General features: G+C 43.1%; 1 protein-coding gene across 1 annotated transcript in view; it reads right to left on the reverse strand.

Annotated features, from left to right (window-relative positions):
• The window catches only part of odad2 (outer dynein arm docking complex subunit 2), a 91213-nt gene that overhangs the window by 5159 nt on the left and 64411 nt on the right, over positions 1–21643 (reverse strand). The window contains exons 9-10 of the mRNA XM_015954583.3: positions 3980–4094; positions 58–246 (exon numbers count right to left, since the gene is read on the reverse strand). Coding sequence (XP_015810069.2) covers positions 58–246; positions 3980–4094 — 304 coding nt within the window. The remainder of the gene's footprint in view (positions 1–57; positions 247–3979; positions 4095–21643) is intronic.

Genomic DNA, 21643 nt, shown 5'->3' on the forward strand with positions numbered 1-21643 from the left:
ATCAATCTAGTGTTCTAGGAGGAAGTTTGTTTGCCTAGTGCAGAGGCATGTTCTTACTGTGTCAGCCAGCCGGGCCAGTGATGGAACAAGACCCATAGAAGAGAGCGCTCCTAGGTTCTCTTTGTCCTTGGCTATGGCAGAGATGACGGCACAAACGCTTGCCAGCACCGTGTTGTTTGGTGAATTCAGTAAGTCAATGATGGCATATAATCCACTGATGAGGGATTTCACTATTTCTGCTGCATCCTGTCACCAAAGAGCATTCATTAGTTGGTGCTCAGCAAAAAACACAAACACAGACAGTTCTATAACAATAATATTACATTTGATTTGATGGCAACTTTCAGATCACCCATGGTTCACAGATGATTAAAAACAGGACTTAAGAATAAAGAAGCAACATCATTCACAGTAGTAAAATCAACTTATAAACCTATGAACAGGTGTAGTGAGCGCTTTCTGAATAGAGTGAGCATACAAGTTTAAACAGGTGAATTTGAATGTGGTGTTATGTTTATGGGGGGTGGGGGTGGGGGGTGGGGGTTGGGGGGGGGGGGGGGGGGGGGGGGAGTTCCATTAATCTTGGTGCTGAGCAGCTGGACGGAGAGTGTAGGGGGAATGTAAAAGATCCCAGAAACAAGCAGGAGCGTGGTGGTGGAAAGCTTTAGTTGTGGTATTGTACTGGAAGCCATCCTTTCAGGTGATGTGGTATGAAGTTTTACTGCAAGTGATGATCCAGGCTAGCCTGGCAAGCCAGACTAAATAAATAATTTATATATAATCATATATAATATAATATATAATTTAGTCTGGCATCGATCCATTGACGGCTCTCGGTCACGGGGCGGGTTCTACCGTTGTCTTTAGAATGATCGCTGCTTGCTGCTGGACAATGAACACTGTGACGTACTCACTGCAACGGATATCGGTAAACGAAGCGGTCCGCTGCTGAAGAAGGTGAAAATACATCCTTTTTTCTAAAAAAATGACTTAAATACATCTATCTGCTGCTGATTCATTCTAAAATTGATGTAAAAGCCGTTTCAAATGAGTTGTCACCATCTTGTTGGATTTTTACTCGTGAAAAAATAACGTGAGGGGATCAGTAAACAGTCAAAGGGAACCTGTATGCTCCACAGAAACACAACTAAGCTGAAAAATTTGGATGTTGTTGGACATTTAGCTCAGTTTTAAGCCTTGTAGTCAGACTCTGAATCAGGAAATGGCTGCAGGCAGTGAAACAGAAACCAAGAAACCAGTGACTCCGCCCCTTAGCCAATCAATTCAATTCAATTCAGTCCAATCAGCGGCCAGAATCACGATGTTGCCCGACTCAGCATTGTCAGGTACCTCAACGGAGCAGTGACTAAAAATAGGGGAGAAAGTAGAGGGAAAATACCAAACGGTGCCCTTGGGAACAGTAGTCGGGCCGAGCTGCTCTGAGTAGTGTTCCTGGAAAACCACATTTAGAAGACACCAAGTGAAACCAGTTTTATCAACACAATTTGGTCCATGCTCCAGCATTTCTGAAATGAGACCATTGGGTTCAAACTAAATAACAGACAAAGCCAAACGTTTCATTTGGTGTTACTTATTTTTTACACACTTGATCAAAGGCATAAGAAGCTAATATATGGACCCCTTATGGATTTTATAACCTGAACTAAAGGCAAGAATTGGACATGTCCTCTAGGCTTTTAATATCTTTATAGATTTTGTTAGCATCTGCAGAGCAGGTTTCTCCCACAGCCTGAGATGGTTTTACCTTTCTTCAGCTGAATGAAGATAAAACTGAGATCCTCATCTGTGCCCCAGACAAGCTGGTTCCCAAAGTCAGAGACTCTCTTGGTCAGCTTGCTTCTCACACCAAACCCTCCGTCAGGAATCCTGGTGTGACCTTTGACCCAGCTCTCACCCTGGATTCTCATGTAAGTTCTCTTGTTCGCTCTTCCTTCTTCCATCTCAGGAACATTGCTAAGCTGAGTCCCATTCTGTCCCGCTCTGATTTTGAGACAGTTGTCCACACCTTCATCTCCTCACGCTTAGACTACTGTAACTCTCTTTACACGTGTCTGAGCAGAACCTCCCTGAACCGTCTACAGGTGGTTCAGAATGCCTGTGCTCGGCTTCTGACCAAGTCCTCCAAACACACCCACATCACCCCGCTTCTCCTCCAGCTTCACTGGCTGCCAGTCAACTTCAGGGTTCATTTCAAGATCCTGGTTCTGGTCTATAGGGCCTTACATGGACAAGCACCATCTTACATTGGTGATCTTCTTAGTCCCTACACCCCCAGCAGGTCCCTGAGGTCCAGTGATCAAAGCCTACTGGTTGTGCAGCACCAGGCTAAAGACCAAAGGTGACAGATCATCTGCTGCTGTGGCCCCCAGACTCTGGAACTCTCTCCCCCTGAGCCTGAGATCAGTGGACTCAGTGGTCTCCTTTAAAAAGCAGCTGAAGACTCACTTGTTCAAGCTGGCTTTTGTATGACCTTCTTCACCACTCTCTCTTTATTCTGCTCTCCCCACCTATTCCACCTTCCTCAGGATGCACTGATTTCCCTCTTTCCTATTCACTCTCTCTCTTTCTTAACATTTTCTAATCACAATTGTCTATTTTTTGCTCATTTTAAATATATTTTTAACCATTTTCTAAATAGTTCTTGATATTTTGACATTTTTTGTTTTTGTGAAGTGCCTCGTGATTTTTATCTTGAGAGGCGCTATAGAAAAGATATTTTCTTCTTCTTCCTCTTCTTCTTCTTCTTCGAGTTAAATCTTAAATGTCTAAAATGTTTTTCCATCATCCTAAGAACTGTTTTTGCTTTTAGGGAATGCCATGATGTGTCGGACATGTTTTTGATTAACAAAGCAAATATCTTCTATTTATCGATGAAAACAAATCCAAATGAAATCTTCGTGATGGATTTTATCGTTGAGCCAATAATCGTAATGGACTGGTGAAGATCCACACCTCTAAATCTTCCTCTTCTGGTCGGCTCATGGATCTGTGAAGCCTCTTCTGTAAAAATGTGGAGCGAATGCACACAACAAACTGCCTGATGATCAGTGTATGTGTGTGGAGATGATCTGTACATGTCTGTACAACCCGTCATCAGTCTCCCTGTCTTCTGCATCCTTCACTCTCACGTTTCTAACTTCATGTCCACTTCCATCCATACATCTCCTTGTTGGTCTTCCTCTCAGCCACCTGCCTGGTGACTCCAACCTCAGCATCCTTCTATGTAATCATTGTCTCTCCTCTGGACATGTCCAAACCATCTGAGTCTGTCCTCGCTAACTTTTTACTCTAAAACATGTAACATCAGCTGTCCCTCTGATGGATTCCTGATCCTGTCTGACCTCGTCACTCCCAAAGAGAACCTCAACATCTTGAGCTCTGCTACCTCCAGTTCTGCCTCCTGACTTGTCCTCATGGACGCTGTCTCTAAACCAAACATGGCTGCTTTTACACCTGAACCCCCTTTATCACAGATCACATCTGACTCATTTCTCCACCCATTCCATCCTGCTTCACACTCTTCTTCACCTCTTTTCCACCCTTTCTGTAGCTTTGGGCCGTAGACCCTCAGTCCTTAAAGACCTCTACCGTTCCACTTATGTCCCTCTCATTTATACACATGGATGTTCAGTGCACATCTCCACCTCTCTGGCTTCTCCTCTACATCCACCCTACTCTCACTGCAGATTACGGTCATCTGCAAACATCACAATCCATGAAGACTCCTCTGTATTATCATCTATCAACCTGTCCATCACCAAAAGCCACTTTTACACTGGTCTGCTTGGCCTGGGTCGGGTGGGGATGGCACGTCCCCGCACAGCCAGGTTGTATAGACACCCCCCTCTGAGGAACGCAGATGTGGGCGGGCCCTGCTACAGTGGCGCTGTGAAATGTGTGATGTCATTCATAACAAGTTAGTAAATGTTGGTAAACGTGGGCGTGAGCAATACTGTACCTTTGCATTGTTAATGCATGAGGAAAGGGCCCAAGCAGCACTAGCCTGAACATCTTCATTGGGGACTTTTAGCAGTGACCACACCAGGCGTACTCCATCAAACTCCTCAATAACTCTGATGGGAGAAGTAAAGCCAGAACAAGAATGTGACATGGAGGAAATAATCTATTAATGTGTAATGAAAGTGTTTAGGGCTCTGGCTACATCCACTAGAGCTAGGCTAGGAGCTAATTCAATACAACCATTATCTTTAGGATGAATAAGTTCAACAAATCAAACCGGTTTTCAGACCTGCTCAGCACTCTGTGTGCTCACAGAGGCCTCATTATAATGCATGCTTACCCGCAAAACTAAAAATTGCAAAAGGGAATTTCCACATAAACTTTGTGATTATGAAGAAGTATTTGATGTAAAATTGGCCTTTTTAGGCAAACTCTTCGCACCGCAGCTGGTGAGATGGTAGAACTTACCATCACACACTTATTTAGCTTTGCTGCATTTTTTTTGTTGAAAATCTTAAAATAAGGTTGGAGGTTTATCCTTTCCTCTGTCCTCTGCCTTACGTTTTATTACTAAATGTGAATCAGCTGAAACAGTTTTGTTGAAAATAAATCACAGTAGATGTGGAGGAAATTGTGTAAGCAACTTTCCACGCAAACTTTGGGATTTATGAAAGAAAACTTAGTGGAAAAACGTGCACAACTTTAAGTTGACTAAGGACCTGGCTTACGCACATGTTGGACATTGAGAGCACCTGCAGTGCTGCTGCTGAGAAGATACAATTATGAAATCCTGCAGCATTATCACTTGTACTGCTTCGTTTTCACACAGAACAAGACCCCCCACATGCACACACACACACGCGCGCACGTACACTCAGTGGTGGTTTTATCATTAGGCATAGGTCAGCGGCCGCCTGGGGCCCCCTTATGTTGGGGGGCCCCTATTCTTGACTGCTGGCACCCCTCTGTTAATACCATAGTGGACCATTCCTTTAAAACTCGATTCACAAACAGGAAGTGATTGGTAGTCATTCCACTCCAGTCCAGTTGGTGGCAGTAATGCACCAAATTGTTGTTTGCCAAGTGCCATAAGACCACAAATAATAAGAAGAAGAGAGGCGGGAGCGTTCGTAACAAACTCGAAGCGGTAGTCAAATCATTAAACATGAAATAGAGTTATCGTAGTGGCTCCAATAAGAGAAAGAAGCAGCTTGCTTTAAAAAAGTGTTTATCTTCACTTCCAAACGGGACGTCGTTTTTCGATGTAAACATCAAAAGGAAGCAGAAAAGGAGAAACAATGGAAAATGTTTAAAGGGAAGAAAACAGACCAAAATGGAAAATAGAAGAAAAAACATAACAAAGGCAAAAGCACAGGAGCACTGACAGGAAGAAGAGTACGGAATGCAGAATATCAGCAGGGGGACCGATTGAGACAGAATGTCATGCATCTGTGACAGTGTGTCCTGTCACTGTGACCCGATTAATTATGCGCTGGCTACTTGGACAAGGGAGATCTCTGTTTGTGTGACTGGTTAGCACACGTGGCTTTCACCCAGGAGTCTGGGGATCGAATCCTGATTGGGCGATTTTTTTTATATCCGCCACAGATCTCTCTGAAGAACTCAACATTGACGGCTTCAGCAACGCTGTGCAACTCTGTGGATTTTCTCTTATTTGTTTTGCAAAAGCACTTCCTTTCATTATCCCACCTCACCCACAAGTACCTGGATTTCTGCTTCTGTGAAATTGTGCTTCCTTGATCTGCCTTGATTTACGGTCGCCATCGTCATTGGCAGAGCGCAGCAACAGCCGGCTTATGTATGTCTTCTTCTTCCGGCACTCGCAGAGTACAGACGCTTCTGCTTTTGCTCCCTTATCTTTTTTTTCCCAAGGCTCTTTGTCCTGTCTGCCCACAGAGCGCTTCTCTGCATTTCTTCTGCAAAACCCTATTTTTTAGAATGGATTTAATTAATTGGTCATTCAACGCGATTGACAAGATTTTTTTCTACAATGAGAACGGAGGAGGGGGCACCCACTTGCCCGCAAAGGACACACGCAGTGGGATATATGCTCGATTCCAGGAGGGAGTGGAAGATCGTATGCCTCTCTCAGTTGTCCATTGAGGATGTCGAAGATGTGTGGATATTTGGCCTGATGATCACTGGATTTCTCCTGATTGGAGTGGGTGGATATCTGGTTTTCTGGAAATTTGGGAAGACGGGAGCGATTGGAGGGCGAGCCGCACCCACGGAAAGCACCGTCCGTGTGGAGACCTCACAGACTGGGACGTTACTCGATGTGAATCGTAAGCTGGACAATGTTCTAGCTGCGATACCGGTATTAGTGCGCAAAATGGATGTCATCTCGGAGAGGGTCACTGGACGGTGTGGAGATGTTTAAAACCTGAATTAAGCTTCACTGGAGGACTTGAATGATCAGTTACACACTTCAAGGCAGAGAGGAAAATTATCTCTGCCTGACCCAAACAAAGTCTTATCCAAATCTGACGCCATGGCAGCCTTGTGAATGCCAACAACAAACCCCCACGAAGGAATGCAGACAGATGCTGTGAAAACCCAACCTACCCCCCCCGCCTTCGGATTGGTGGACTTCAGCCTGGCGAGGTCATCAACCTGCAGGTGTCAATGTGCTCTGCGCTCCTCCCAAGATCTCCCTCCCACCTGTGGCTACAGTGGCTGAGCGCCACAGGGCTGCTCTCGCTGGGGAAACAGCCCCCCCCCCCCCCCCCCCGCGCCTTCCTCTCGGTGTCATGTCGTGAACTGTGATGTTCGTGCTTATATGTTTGAGGCGTTTTTTTTTTTTTTTTGCATAGTAAAGCTACGCCCTGCCGGGATGCCTGGTATGCCTTTTTTTCCCTCTTCCAATTTATCCTCATGTGATCCCCTTTTCATCTAATTAACGGTAGCGCGACTCTTGTTGCGAATGACCACAGTACCAATTCTTCTGTACTGAAACAATTGCCCCTCAGGGATGATTAAAGTTTTTTTGAATTTGAATTTGAATATGCATGAGATCCACAAGGCACTTTGCATTGACTATTTATGGCAGTAAGTGGGCGTGGTGAGGGCGGGATGTGACTAAAAAGCAGCTGAGAAACTTTCTCTTTAGTCTCTGATTTATGAAGCGGAGATTGCGTGCAGCTGTGCGTACTCCATGTTTGATAGATCACAAACCTACTTGGCGTAAGTACATTTTTTTTTGCTAAGCTTAAGTACGGTTTTAGTAAGGATTCTATGCAATGTTTGATAATAGAGACCCCAGGTCATTAGAGAACATTTCTCATATTTCTGGGATTATTTGGTTCAAATTTTTTTTCAGCCACAATTCAAAGGTAAAGTTTTATTTCAAGGCTCAACAAGTGACCACCATTCTAATGAACACAGTCACCATAAACGCAATATAAAATAATCTATAACCTAGGTACATAACCTAGTTATATAACCTAATTATTTTACTTTCAGACACCAGCAGTGTTTGTGATGTTTTTATTTATCATATGTTTTTTACTTTTTCTTTTCTCCAGAGTAAATATTAGGACCAGGACCTTTGCAGCTTCGTTGTGCCAGCAGCACTTCCTGTTGAACAATGGCAGTAGAGCTTTCTAATTCTAACAATTTAGCATAATTACAATTGAGATGTTTTCTATATTTTTAGTTTCTTTCATTGACTTCTGTGAATTTAGTCTTTTCTTTAATGGAAGGATATGAATAAATGTGAGGAGTACTGCATCAACATTGCTAAAATCCTAATGTAAATTTCCATAGAGGATTTGATTTCATAGTACTGAAGCTAACAATTTGTTTTTATCAACATATCAGTTTAAAAGTGTAATCTAGTGTTTTTGTCTGCTTTAAGATGGTCAAAATGTGAAAGTTGAAATGTTTCATTAAAAAATAGAAAATCACTCCTCTTGGCTAAGCCCCTGACCTTTTTCAGTCCTACACCCGCCCCCGATCAGCCGGGAAATGCAACAAATACAGATACGTAATATGGTCATCTCTGCCTTCACTGACCACAAGAGCTCGGGCTTGTGCAGTTTTCAACAACATTCTGAGTCCACTTCGGAGCATTGAAGGAGCTCGGTTTGGTATCTTTATTCCGGCTAAGCTTCACATCACGTACCAAAGAGTACAACGGGATTTCATCTCACCAAACAACGCTGAGGATAAATAGAGACACAGTTGGTGTCTGGTCTTTTTCTTTTTTTCTGGACCCAAACTAGACTCGGATCTGAAAGTTACTGTGGAGACTTACATTTATGGCTATTATTTTGTGGATTGTCGTTATTTATGTAGATTGAAATTTGATGGTGTTCTTGCCTTGCCTAAATTTTTATTGTATTTTTGGTCCACTCATATTCATAAATTAATATATTGGCAAGTTTCCTGCAAGCTTTTGTGGAGTAAGTTAGAGCAAATCTGGTGCACTTGCACCTCCTTAGAGACATTAGCATCTTTTCTGTTGCCGCTAGAACTTCCTCGCTTCACTAGCCCAGTGAACTAGATCAAATTCTTGCTTTGCAAAGTTTGGTCTAAAGCCTGGTTTATGCTTCTCCGTCAGCTCCGCAAGGGACAGACACACACGGATTGACGGAAGCGTTTTGCTCTCATACTTCTCCGTCTCCTGGAAAGTGTTGCAAAGCAATTCCCCGGCAGGACAACAGAGGGCATAGTGCTGTTATGTGGTATCCTATCATGTATCGGTCCAAGATAGTGTGTTTATATTTTGTTTTTTGTGTATATAAGAGACTTTTAACACGGACATATTTGTCTCTCATTCTCCCACCGCTTCATGCGTTCCCCACCTCTAAACCCACGTTTCCTGTCATTTCCGTCCACAAATAAAATGCTTGCTGCGCATCTTTTCACTCCTCCAGTCACGGGAGAATTAAACGTTCATATTTTAAGAGTTTTTTCGCGAGGTATTCTTCAAGCTTCTCCGTGTCTGCCGCTAGTTATCCTCGGCTCTCTTTGCAATGGCGGCGCTGTAAACAACAGCGGCGTCCTGACCAATCACAAGCTTGCGTAATCCGTCTCATTCGACGGATGTTTAAAAAAATGGGCTCGACTCCGTACGTACTTGCGTGCCTGCCGGAGCCCTACGCAAGGAAGAAAAATGGCGTTGCGTGTCTCCGCACTAACGCAGACGGAGAAGCATAAATCAGGCTTAAGAACGCTCCATTGGAACCTCCGCAGCCCTAGCAGCATTCTGGCTGGTCAATCATAACTTTCTATAGGGGTTTCAAACTGATAGAGCGCTCTGATTGGTCCACAATAGTGGGCTAATCCCAGTGCTCCAGATATCTATAAATCTCTTGTTCCTACCAGAGGTTAACGTTCCAGATATCCATAAGAACATTCCTATTGGCCATTTTAACAAAAAATGCTCACATCCTTTCTGGAATTACTGAGCATGAGGCGGATATAGATTAGCTGGAGGTGGATAAAAGTGGCCTGGCTGAGGAGCCAGGTAGCCTGGATGGGGAACTGGAGGTGGAGCAAAATGGCCTGGCTGTGGCCCCAGAGGGGCTAGCTGAGCAGCTAGCGCTGGTTGAGCTAACAGGGCTGGCTGAGGAGCCGGTCCAGCAACAGCAGCAACATGTGCAACTCCATTTGCTGCAATAGCAGTTGGTGGAACTGCAGGTGGAGGAGGTGAAGTTGTTGGAGGAGGTGCTGGCTCACCAAATATGTAGAGAAGATGTTCCTACATTTAATTAGAAACCACCACACCAACAAATTCATTCTTACAACCCAAAATTGTATTCCTAATGGTGGAAATGAAATTCCTGCTAGTAAGAATGCCATCTTTACTGGTCAGAAAGGTATTTTTAATAGTGATATTGTAAAATATCAAACAAATATACTAGGAGAAAATATAGTAAAGGTTTAGGTGGCTATTTTAATGTTTGATATGTAGATTGGATTTATACTCCAGACATCCATAATTCACTTCTTCCTGGGAAGAATTAAAATTAAGAGATCTGAAAAGTAATTCGTCCTCGGCAATAAGCAGTGGCTTACTCCACAAAGAAACACGTGTAACACCATCATCACCACAAAGTAACACATGTAACACCGTCATCTCCACAAAGTAGCACAGTAAACACCATCATCACCACAAAGTAACACGTGTAACACCATCGTCACCACAAAGTAACACGCGTAACACTATCACCTCCACAAAGTAACACGTGTAACACCATCGACTTCACTGTAACACGTGCAAAACATCATCTTCACAGTAACACCTGTAACATAATCATCTCCACAAAGTCCCATGTGTAACACCATCATCTCCACAAAGTAACATGTGTAACACCATCATCTCCACAAAGGAACACGTGTAACACCATCATCACCACAAAGGAACACGTGTAACACCATCATCTCCACAAGGTAGCACATGTAACACCATCATATCCACAAGGTAACACATGTGACACCATCATCTCCACAAGGTAACACATGTAACACCATCATCTTCACAAAGTAACATGTGTAACACCATCATCTTCACAAAGTAACATGTGTAACACGATCATCTTCACAGTAACACATGTAACACCATCATCTCTACAAAGTAACATGTGTGACACCATCATCTTCACAAAGTAACACTTATAACACCATCATCTTCACAGCAACACGTGTAACACCATCATCTCTACAAAGTAACATGTGTAACACCATCATCACCACAAAATGACACATGTAACACCATCATCTCCACAAAGTAACACGTGTAACACCATCATCTCCACAAAATAACACGTGCAACACCATCATCTCCACAAGGTCACATGTGTAGCACCATCCTCTCCACAATGTAATTAATGTAACACCGTCATTTTCACAGTAACACGTGTAACACCATCATCTCCACAAAGTAACACGTGTAACATCATCTTCACAGTAACACGTGAAACACCATAATCTCTACAACGTAACATGTGTGACACCATCATCTTCACAAAGTAACACGTGTAACGCCATCATCTTCACAAGGTAACACATGTAACACCATCATCTTCACAAAGTAACATGTGTAACACGAACATCTTCACAGTAACATGTGTAACACCATCATCTCTACAAAGTAACATGTGTGACACCATCATCTCCACAAAGTAACATGAGTAACACCATTATCTCCGCAAAGGAACACGTGTAACATGATCATCACCACAAAGGAACATGTGTAACACCATCATCTCCACAAGGTAACACGTGTAACACCATCATCTCGACAAGGTAACAAATGTAACACAATCATCTTCACAGTAACATGTGTACCGCCATCATCTTCACAAAGTAACATGTGTAAAACTATCATCTTCACAGTAACACCTGTAACACCATCAACTCTACAAAGTAACATGTACAACACCATCATCTTCACAGTAACATGTGTAACACCATCATCTCTACAAAGTAGCACGTGTAACACCATCATCTCCACAAAGTAACATGTGTAACACCATAATCTCCACAAGGTAACACGTGCAACACCATCATCTCCACAAAGTAACATGTGCAACACCCTTATCTCCACAAAGGAACACGTGTAACACCATCATCACCACAAAGGAACACGTGTAACACCATCATCTCCACAAAGTAACACGTGTAACACCATAATCTCCACAAGGTAACACGTGCAACCCCATCATCTCCACAAAGTAACATGTGCAACACCATTATCTCCACAAAGGAACACGTGTAACACCATCATCACCACAAAGAAACACGTGTAACACCATCATCTCCACAAGGTAACACATGTAACACCATCCTATCCACAAGGTAACACATGTAACACCATCATCTCCACAAGGTAACACATGTAACACCATCATCTTCACAAAGTAACATGTGTAACACGATCATCTTAACAGTAACACATGTAACACCATCATCTCTACAAAGTAACATGCGTGATGCCATCATCTTCACAAAGTAACACGTATAACACCATCATCTTCACAGCAACACGTGTAACACCATCATCTCTACAAAGTAACATGTGTAACACCATCAACACCACAAAGTGACACATGTAACACCATCATCTCCAAAAAGTAACATGTGTAACACGATCATCTTCACAGTAACACATGTAACACCATCATCTCTACAAAGTAACATGTGTGACACCATCATCTTCACAAAATGACACGTGCAAAACCATCATCTCCACAAGGTCAAATGTGTAACACCATCCTCTCCACAATGTAATAAATGTAACACCGTCATTTTCACAGTAACACATGTAACACCATCATCTTCACAAAGTAACACGTGTAACATCATCTTCACAGTAACACGTGTAAAACCATAATCTCTACAACGTAACATATGTGACACCATCATCTTCACAAAGTAACATGTGTAACGCCATCATCTTCACAAATTAACATGTGTAAAGCCATCATCACCACAAAGTAACATGTGTAACACCATCCTCTCCACAAAATAACACGTGTAACACAATCATCTTCACAGTAACACATGTAACACCATCATCACCACAAAGTAACATGTGTAATACCATCATCTCCACAAAGTAACACATGTAACACCATCCTCTCCACAAAGTAACATGAGTAACACCTTCATCTCCCCAATGTAACACGCGCAACACCATCATCTTCACAGTAACACTTGCAAAAAAATCATCTTCACAGTAACAAATGTAACATGATCATCTCCACAAAGTAACATGTGTAACACCATCATCTCCACAAAGTAACATGAGTAACACCATTATCTCCGCAAAGGAACATGTGTAACACGACCATCACCACAAAGGAACATGTGTAACACCATCATCTCCACAAGGTAACACGTGTAACACCATCATCTCGACAAGGTAACACATGTAACACAATCATCTTCACAGTAACATGTGTAACACCATCATCTTCACAAAGTAACATGTGTAACACTATCATCTTCACAGTAACACCTGTAACACCATCATCTCTACAAAGTAACATTTATAACACCATCATCTTCACAGTAATATGTGTAACACCATCATCTCTACAAAGTAACACGTGTAACACCATCATCTCCACAAAGTCACATGAGTAACACCATTATCTCCACAAAGGAACACGTGTAACTCCATCATCACCACAAAGGAACACGTGTAACACCATCATCTCCACAAGGTAACACATGTAACACCATCATATCCACAAGGTAACACATGTAACACCATCATCTCCACAAGGTAACACATGTAACACCATCATCTTCACAAAGAAACATGTGTAACACGATCATCTTCACAGTAACACATGTAACACCATCATCTCTACGAAGTAACATGTCTGACACCATCATCTCCACAAAGTAACATGAGTAACACCATTATCTCCGCAAAGGAACACGTGTAACATGATCATAACCACAAAGGAACATGTGTAACACCATCATCTCCACAAGGTAACACGTGTAACACCATCATCTCGACAAAGTAACACAATCATCTTCACAGTAACATGTGTAAAACTATCATCTTCACAGTAACACCTGTAACACCATCATCTCTACAAAGTAACATGTATAACACCATCATCTTCACAGTAACATGTCTAACACCATCATCTCTACAAAGTAGCACGTGCAACACCATCATCTCCACAAAGTAACACGTGTAACACCATAATCTCCACAAGTTAACACGTGCAACACCATCATCTCCACAAAGTAACATGTGCAAAACCATTATCTCCACAAAGGAACACGTGTAACACCATCATCACCACAAAGGAACATGTGTAACACCATCATCTCCACAAGGTAACACATGTAACACCATCATATCCACAAGGTAACACATGTAACACCATCATCTCCACAAGGTAACACATGTAACACCATCATCTTCACAAAGTAACATGTGTAACATGATCATCTTCACAGTAACACATGTAACACCATCATCTCTACAAAGTAACATGTGTGACACCATCATCTTCACAAAGTAAACCGTATAACACCATCATCTTCACAGTAACACGTGTAACACCATCATCTCTACAAAGTAACATGTGTAACACCATCATCACCACTAAGTGACACATGTAACACCATCATCTCCACAAAGTAACATGTGTAACGCGATCATCTTCACAGTAACACATGTAACACCATCATCTCTACAAAGTAACATGTGTGACACCATCATCTTCACAAAATAACATGTGCAACACCATCATCTCCACAAGGTCACATGTGTAACACCATCCTCTCCACAATGTAATAAATGTAACACCGTCATTTTCACAGTAACACATGTAAAACCATCATCTTCACAAAGTAACACGTGTAACATCATCTTCACAGTAACACGTGTAACACCATAATCTCTACAACGTAACATGTGTGACACCATCATCTCCACAAAGTAACACGTGTAACACCATAATCTCCACAAGTTAACACGTGCAACACCATCATCTCCACAAAGTAACATGTGCAAAACCATTATCTCCACAAAGGAACACGTGTAACACCATCATCACCACAAAGGAACACGTGTAACACCATCATCTCCACAAGGTAACACATGTAACACCATCATATCCACAAGGTAACACATGTAACACCATCATCTCCACAAGGTAAACATGTAACACCATCATCTTCACAAAGTAACATGTGTAACATGATCATCTTCACAGTAACACATGTTACACCATCATCTCTACAAAGTAACATGTGTGACACCATCATCTTCACAAAGTAAACCGTATAACACCATCATCTTCACAGTAACACGTGTAACACCATCATCTCTACAAAGTAACATGTGTAACACCATCATCACCACAAAGTGACACATGTAACACCATCATCTCCACAAAGTAACATGTGTAACGCGATCATCTTCACAGTAACACATGTAACACCATCATCTCTACAAAGTAACATGTGTGACACCATCATCTTCACAAAATAACATGTGCAACACCATTATCTCCACAAGGTCACATGTGTAACACCATCCTCTCCACAATGTAATAAATGTAACACCGTCATTTTCACAGTAACACATGTAAAACCATCATCTTCACAAAGTAACACGTGTAACATCATCTTCACAGTAACACGTGTAACACCATAATCTCTACAACGTAACATGTGTGACACCATCATCTTCACAAAGTAACACGTGTAACGCCATCATCTTCTCAAACTAACATGTGTAAAGCCATCATCACCACAAAGTAACATGTGCAACACCATCCTCTCCACAAAGTAACACAAGTAACACAATCATCTTCACAGTAACACGTGTAACACCATCATCACCACAAAGTAACACTTGTAATACCATCATCTCCACAAAGTAACACATGTAACACCATCCTCTCCACAAAGTAACACGAGTAACACCATCATCTCCCCAATGTAACATGCGTAACACCATCATCTTCACAGTAACAATTGCAAAAACATCATCTTCACAGTGACACATGTAACACGATCATCTCCACAAAGTAACATGTGTAACACCATCATCTCCACAAAGTAACATGAGTAACACCATTATCTCCGCAAAGGAACACGTGTAACACGATCATCACCACAAAGGAACATGTGTAACACCATCATCTCCACAAGGTAATACGTGTAACACCATCATCTCGACAAGGTAACACATGTAACACAATCATCTTCACAGTAACATGTGTAACACCATCATCTTCACAAAGTAACATGTGTAACACGATCATCTTCACAGTAACACATGTAACACCATCATCTCTACAAAGTAACATGTGTGACACCATCATCTTCACAAAGTAACACGTATAACACCATCATCTTCACAGCAACACATGTAACACCATCATCTCTACAAAGTAACATGTGTAACACCATCATCACCACAAAGTGACACATGTAACACCATCATCTCCACAAAGTAACACGTGTAACACAATCATCTTAACAAAATAACACGTGCAACACCATCATCTCCACAAGGTCACATGTGTAACACCATCCTCTCCACAATGTAATAAATGTAACACCGTCATTTTCACAGTAACACATGTAACACCATAATCTCTACAACATAACATGTGTGACACCATCATCTTCACAAAGTAACACGTGTAACGCCATCATCTTCACAAGGTAACACATGTAACACCATCATCTTCACAAAGTAACATGTGTAACATGATCATCTTCACAGTAACACATGTAACACCATCATCTCTACAAAGTAACATGTGTTACACCATCATCTTCACAAAGTAACACATATAACACCATCATTTTCACAGCAACACGTGTAACACCATCATCTCCGCAAAGTAACACGTGCAACACCATCATCTCCAAAAGGTCACATGTGTAACACCATCCTCTCTACAATGTAATAAATGTAACACCGTCATTTTCACAGTAACGCATGTAACACCTTCATCTTCACAAAGTAACACGTGTAACAACATCATCATCACAGTAACACATGTAACACCATAAAATCTACAAAGTAACACATGTAACGCCATCATCACCACAAAAAAACACTCGTAACGCCATCATCATCACAAAGTAACATGTGTAACACCATCTCCACAAAGTAACACGTGTTACACCATCCTCTCCACAAAGTAACTCATGTAACACCACCATCTTCACAGTAACACATGTAACACCATAATCTCTACAAAGTAAAATATGTAACACCATCATCTTCACAAAGTAACATGTGTAACGCCATCATCACCAAAAAGTAACATGTGTAACAACATCCTCTCAACAAAGTAACATGTGTAACACCATTCTCTCCACAAAGTAACACGTGTAACACCACCATCTTCACAGTAACACGTGTAACACATCCTTTCCACAAAGTAACATGTGTAACACCATTATCTCCACAAAGTAACACATGTAACACCATCCTCTCCACAAAGTAACAAGTGTAACACCATCCTGTCCACAAAGTAACAGGTGTAACACCATAGTCTTCACAGTAACACCTGTAACACCATCATCACCACAAAATAACATGTGTAACACCATCATCAGCACAACGTAACACATGTAGCACCATCTATATGTATGTATGTATTTATGTATGTATATATATATATATATATATATATATATATATATATATATATATGCAACTGTGTGTGTACACGCACTTGTTTATGTAAGGTTTATCTATAGGAGCGTCCAATAGAGAGTGTGATGGACCACAGATCTGACCCCCAAAGATGTGTAGGAGACTGGGGGAGCTCCAAGTCCCAGAGATCCAGGCGCTGCCCCAGAACACAGGAACCCCAAGGAGACTGCAACCAGAAAGGCCCCCGCCCCCCTCCAGAGGCCCAGAGGATTGCCCCGGGGGGCCACAACCAGCAGCCAGCAGAGTCCCGGGAGACATCAGCGGCAAGCCCTCAGGCCCGCCCGCAGCCTCCCACCCCTGAGCCGGCCGTGCCCGGGACCCAGCGACCCGGGACCAGGGGGCGACCACCCCTACTGGGGACCCAGCAGAGCCCAAGGACCCAGACCCCACCAGGCTACCACCGGGATTGATCAGGCAGACGCAAAAATCTTAAACCCCCTGACCTGGGAGCCACAAACACTCAGGCAGACCAAGGCACCACACCCCACACAAGGTGTGGCAAGGGGAGGGGAGACGAAGATCTATATCATCAAAAGAAGTCCCAAAAGAGGAGAGGAGTCAAAGGCCCCACCTGACATATACAGTCATACAAAAACACAGTCACACACTCCCTCCCTCATGCTCACACATGCACATACAACCAAAGACTTACAAAAATGCACGCCAGACATCTACTCATGCTCCCCATACACACCCTATTCACTCTGGTCCCGGTACTGCTGCACATGGGGTACAACCATCACCGGTTACCAGAGTTTGACCCTTTCTGCTGGGGTGCTGATGAGCAGCCCCCCCCCCCCAACACCCCCCCACCACCACCACCCGCCCAACGCTGAGCATAGCAACCCACCACCCCAGACCCCAACCAGATGGCCAGATCTCCCTTCTAGCCTCCAGCCCCAGGAAGCCAAGCAACAACAGAGGTGTGCTAAGACCCCTAGTCTCCCTCCACCTGCTCTAATATCGTGTTCTATGTTAATGAGGTGTATTCCATGGCTGTGGTGAGCGGGCAGTGTGGGCATTGTCTGGCCTATGCCAGCTGATGCCACCGCACCACCCCACTTGCACCCACAGCCCTCGGTAACTAAGTGCAGTTTAAAATTGGAAGTGAGCACCGGCACATGGGAGGAGGCTGAGAAATCCCCCTGCCAAGTGCCGTTGAATGTGCTCACTCCCAAGGCCCTAAGTGTGTGTTTGCGTGGAATGTCGTCGGTGGAAGTGTATAAGGTGCAAATAAAATTGGGGGGTATGTTGCCACAGGAATGCGGAAATGGGGTCCATACCCGCACTCCCTGACTTGTCCACCCCCCAAGGTCCTATGTGCATGTTTGTGTGATGATGTGAGGGAGCAGGAGGAGAGAAATATGCGGGGATGGGGAGGAATGGCTGGTTGGGCTTAGCCCTCCAGGAAGCCAGCTCCCCCACTGGCCCCGATAGGCACCTCTGTTGTCAAATTGCCGCCCAGGTTATGGAGACCCCAGCCCATCCTGCCAGGGCCCAAAGCAGCAGCATTACAGAGCCTCACGGAGTCCGAGGGCACCAACCCAGCCCCACCCCAGCAGAATATCTTTGCCCATCCCTTCATTTGCACAACTTCCAGAATATATAAGACATAGGACATCCAGGTAAGGTTGGGTCCTCCCCCTCCTAGACCTCCCCCTCCCCTGTGATGGGACAGCAGAGGAGCCAAGGTCTACCCGAGGCCCCCGAACCCGGGCCAGGCACTGCTGCATTTTCCTGCCTTCTTCCCAGCAGCATACATGTCAGGACCCGACCCCCACGGCCCCGCCCAGATCCCCACACGGGGCCGGCCACCCCAACACCCCGAGCCCCCAGGCTCCCACCCAGATCCGCTCAGTGGCAATGCAGCCGCCAGGCAGTGACCCATGGCCGTCGCCAAGACCTCCAAGCGGCCCCACTCACAACCGCCAGTAGTCCACCCCCCGAGGCAACCCAAGCACCTCCAGAGGGGGGCAACAGCCCCCCAGTCCCAGACATCCCCAGTGAACCCACCCCCAGGGAACATACGGATACTCCAAACTCAGACCCTCCACCCCCCCCACCCACATCATCCCGCGGGACAACATCAACGGTCCCCCATCATCACTATGTGATGTAACCGATCAAAGGAGCCCAGAGAGATTGATTTGAAGTGGAAGCAGAGGCTATATCAAGTGTAATATGATCTAACAAAAGATTTCTATACTGGTTAAGGCAGAGAGTTTCTCTATTTTTCCAATTCAAGAGGATAGTTTTCTTAGAGATACATATGGCAGTCAGAACCAAGTGAACCAAAGATGTTTCAATCGGGACATCGTCGAGGTTTCCCAGTAAACAAAGAGAGGGGGTGGTTGGGATATGACATTTCAGAGACTTTGACAGGTCTTCACATACTCTACCCCAAAATTCCTGGACAGGTGGACAGGACCACAGTGCATGAATGTAATTGTCAGGAATGTTGTTTGTGCAGTGTGTACAGGTGTCAGAAGACACAAACCCCATCCTGAACATCCAATGACCTGTATAGTGTACTCTGTGTAGAATTTTGTACTGAATTGATTGTAAATTGGAGTGTCTGATCATTTTAAAAGTTTTTAAACAAGTTTGGGACCAGAAGTTCTGGTCAAAGCTGACTGATAGATCCACCTCCCATTTTTCAACAGGGAGTGCTATTCTATCGTCTGTTTTGGACAGTGTCTTATATACTTTAGACAGTAGTTTGGGGGGTGTGAGATTATAGAAGTCTAATACCCTTGGTGGTGTTTGTAATTCTATTTTATTGAGCTTAAATTTTTGTTTGACTACAGATTTAATTTGGTGGTATTCTAAAAAGCTATTCTTATGTATTCCAAATTGGGAGACTATTCTATTAAATGGGATGAAGTCCAATCCTTCATATATGTGTTCCAGGTATAGGGTTCCTTTATTTTTCCAGCCCGAAAGTTCATCATTTTATTCTTTTGCAAAATATCAGGATTATTCCAGATAGGTGTGCGTCTGCATGGTACTAGGGAAGACTCTGTCATTTTAAGATACTCCCACCATGCTGTCAGAGAGGTGCTGATACATATACTTTTGAAGCTTTCATGTTTTCTTATGCTTGAGCTAATAAATGGAAAGTCTGAAAGCTCTATCATATTGCAAAGTGTCTGCTCTATGTCTAACCAAGACTCATCTAGTGGGTTATCTTGCAACCATCTTGGTATATATTGCAGCCTGTTGGCTAAGAAATAATAATAAAAGTTGGGTAGATCCAGTCCTCCTCTGTCTTTGGTCTTCTGAAGTGTTTTCAAGCTAATTCGTGAAGGTTTATCCTGCCAAAGGAATTTGGTAATTGAGGAGTCCAGAGATCTAAACCAGTCAGCTGGTGGCTTGTTTGGGATCATTGAAAATAAGTAATTTATTCTGGGTAAGACCATCATTTTAATTGTTGTAACTCTCCCCATGAGTGATATCGGTAAGGATTTCCATCTTGCAAGATCATCTTCCAGTTTCTTTAAAAGTGGGATGTAGTTTAGTTTGGTTAGATCTGCTAACTTGGGAAAGACATTAATTCCCAGGTATGTGATATTCCCTGACTCCAATTGTGTATTAAGTAAATTGACAAAAGAAAAATTAATTGGTAGAACTGTAGATTTTAACCAGTTTGTAGAGTAATCTGAAACTTTTGAAAAAGAGTTTATCAGTTCTATTGAATGGGAGAGAGATGATTGAGAATTCCGGAGAAAGAGTAAAACATCATCTGCATAAAGACTGATCTTATGTTCTATTTTCTTACACTTCATCCCTTTAATACCTGTTGTTTGCCTAATTGCTGCTGCTAGTGGTTCAATAAAGATAGCTAACAGTGAGGGGGAGAGTGGGCATCCCTGCCTGGTCCCCCTCTGAAGACACAAGCTATCTGATATTTGGTCGTTCGTCCTGACACGTGCTGTTGGTGAACTGTATAATGTTTGTAGCATGTTTATGAAGAAGTTCCCAAACCCAAATTTTTGTAAAGTTGCAAATAAGAACTTCCAGTTAACTTTATCAAAAGGCTTTTCTGCATCTAGAGATAATATACTAGTTTCTATGTTTCTACTGTAAGAGAAATCTATCAAATTAAGTAGTCTACGTAAATTAGTGGATGACTGTCTACCCTTGATGAAACCAGTTTGGTCAGGGTGTATTATGAAGGGGGTTACCTTTTCTAATCTTTTTGCCAGGGCTTTACAAATTATTTTGAGATCAACATTAATAAGGGAAATTGGGCGATAGCTGGTAGGAAATGCAAGGTCTTTGCCTGGTTTTAACAAGAGACTAAGATTAGCTGAATTCATGTTTGGCTGTAATCTGCCACTCTCTTCGATTTCCCTCACCATTCTGAAAAATGTTGGAGCCAGAATGATCCAGAATTCTTTGTAGAACTCTGCTGGAAACCCATCTGGACCTCGAGCTTTCCTATTAGGCATGGATTTGAGGGCTTTTTAGAGCTCAGCTGAT

The sequence above is a fragment of the Nothobranchius furzeri genome, chromosome 7 (genome assembly GCF_043380555.1).
Source record: "Nothobranchius furzeri strain GRZ-AD chromosome 7, NfurGRZ-RIMD1, whole genome shotgun sequence".
Taxonomy (NCBI): domain Eukaryota; kingdom Metazoa; phylum Chordata; class Actinopteri; order Cyprinodontiformes; family Nothobranchiidae; genus Nothobranchius; species Nothobranchius furzeri.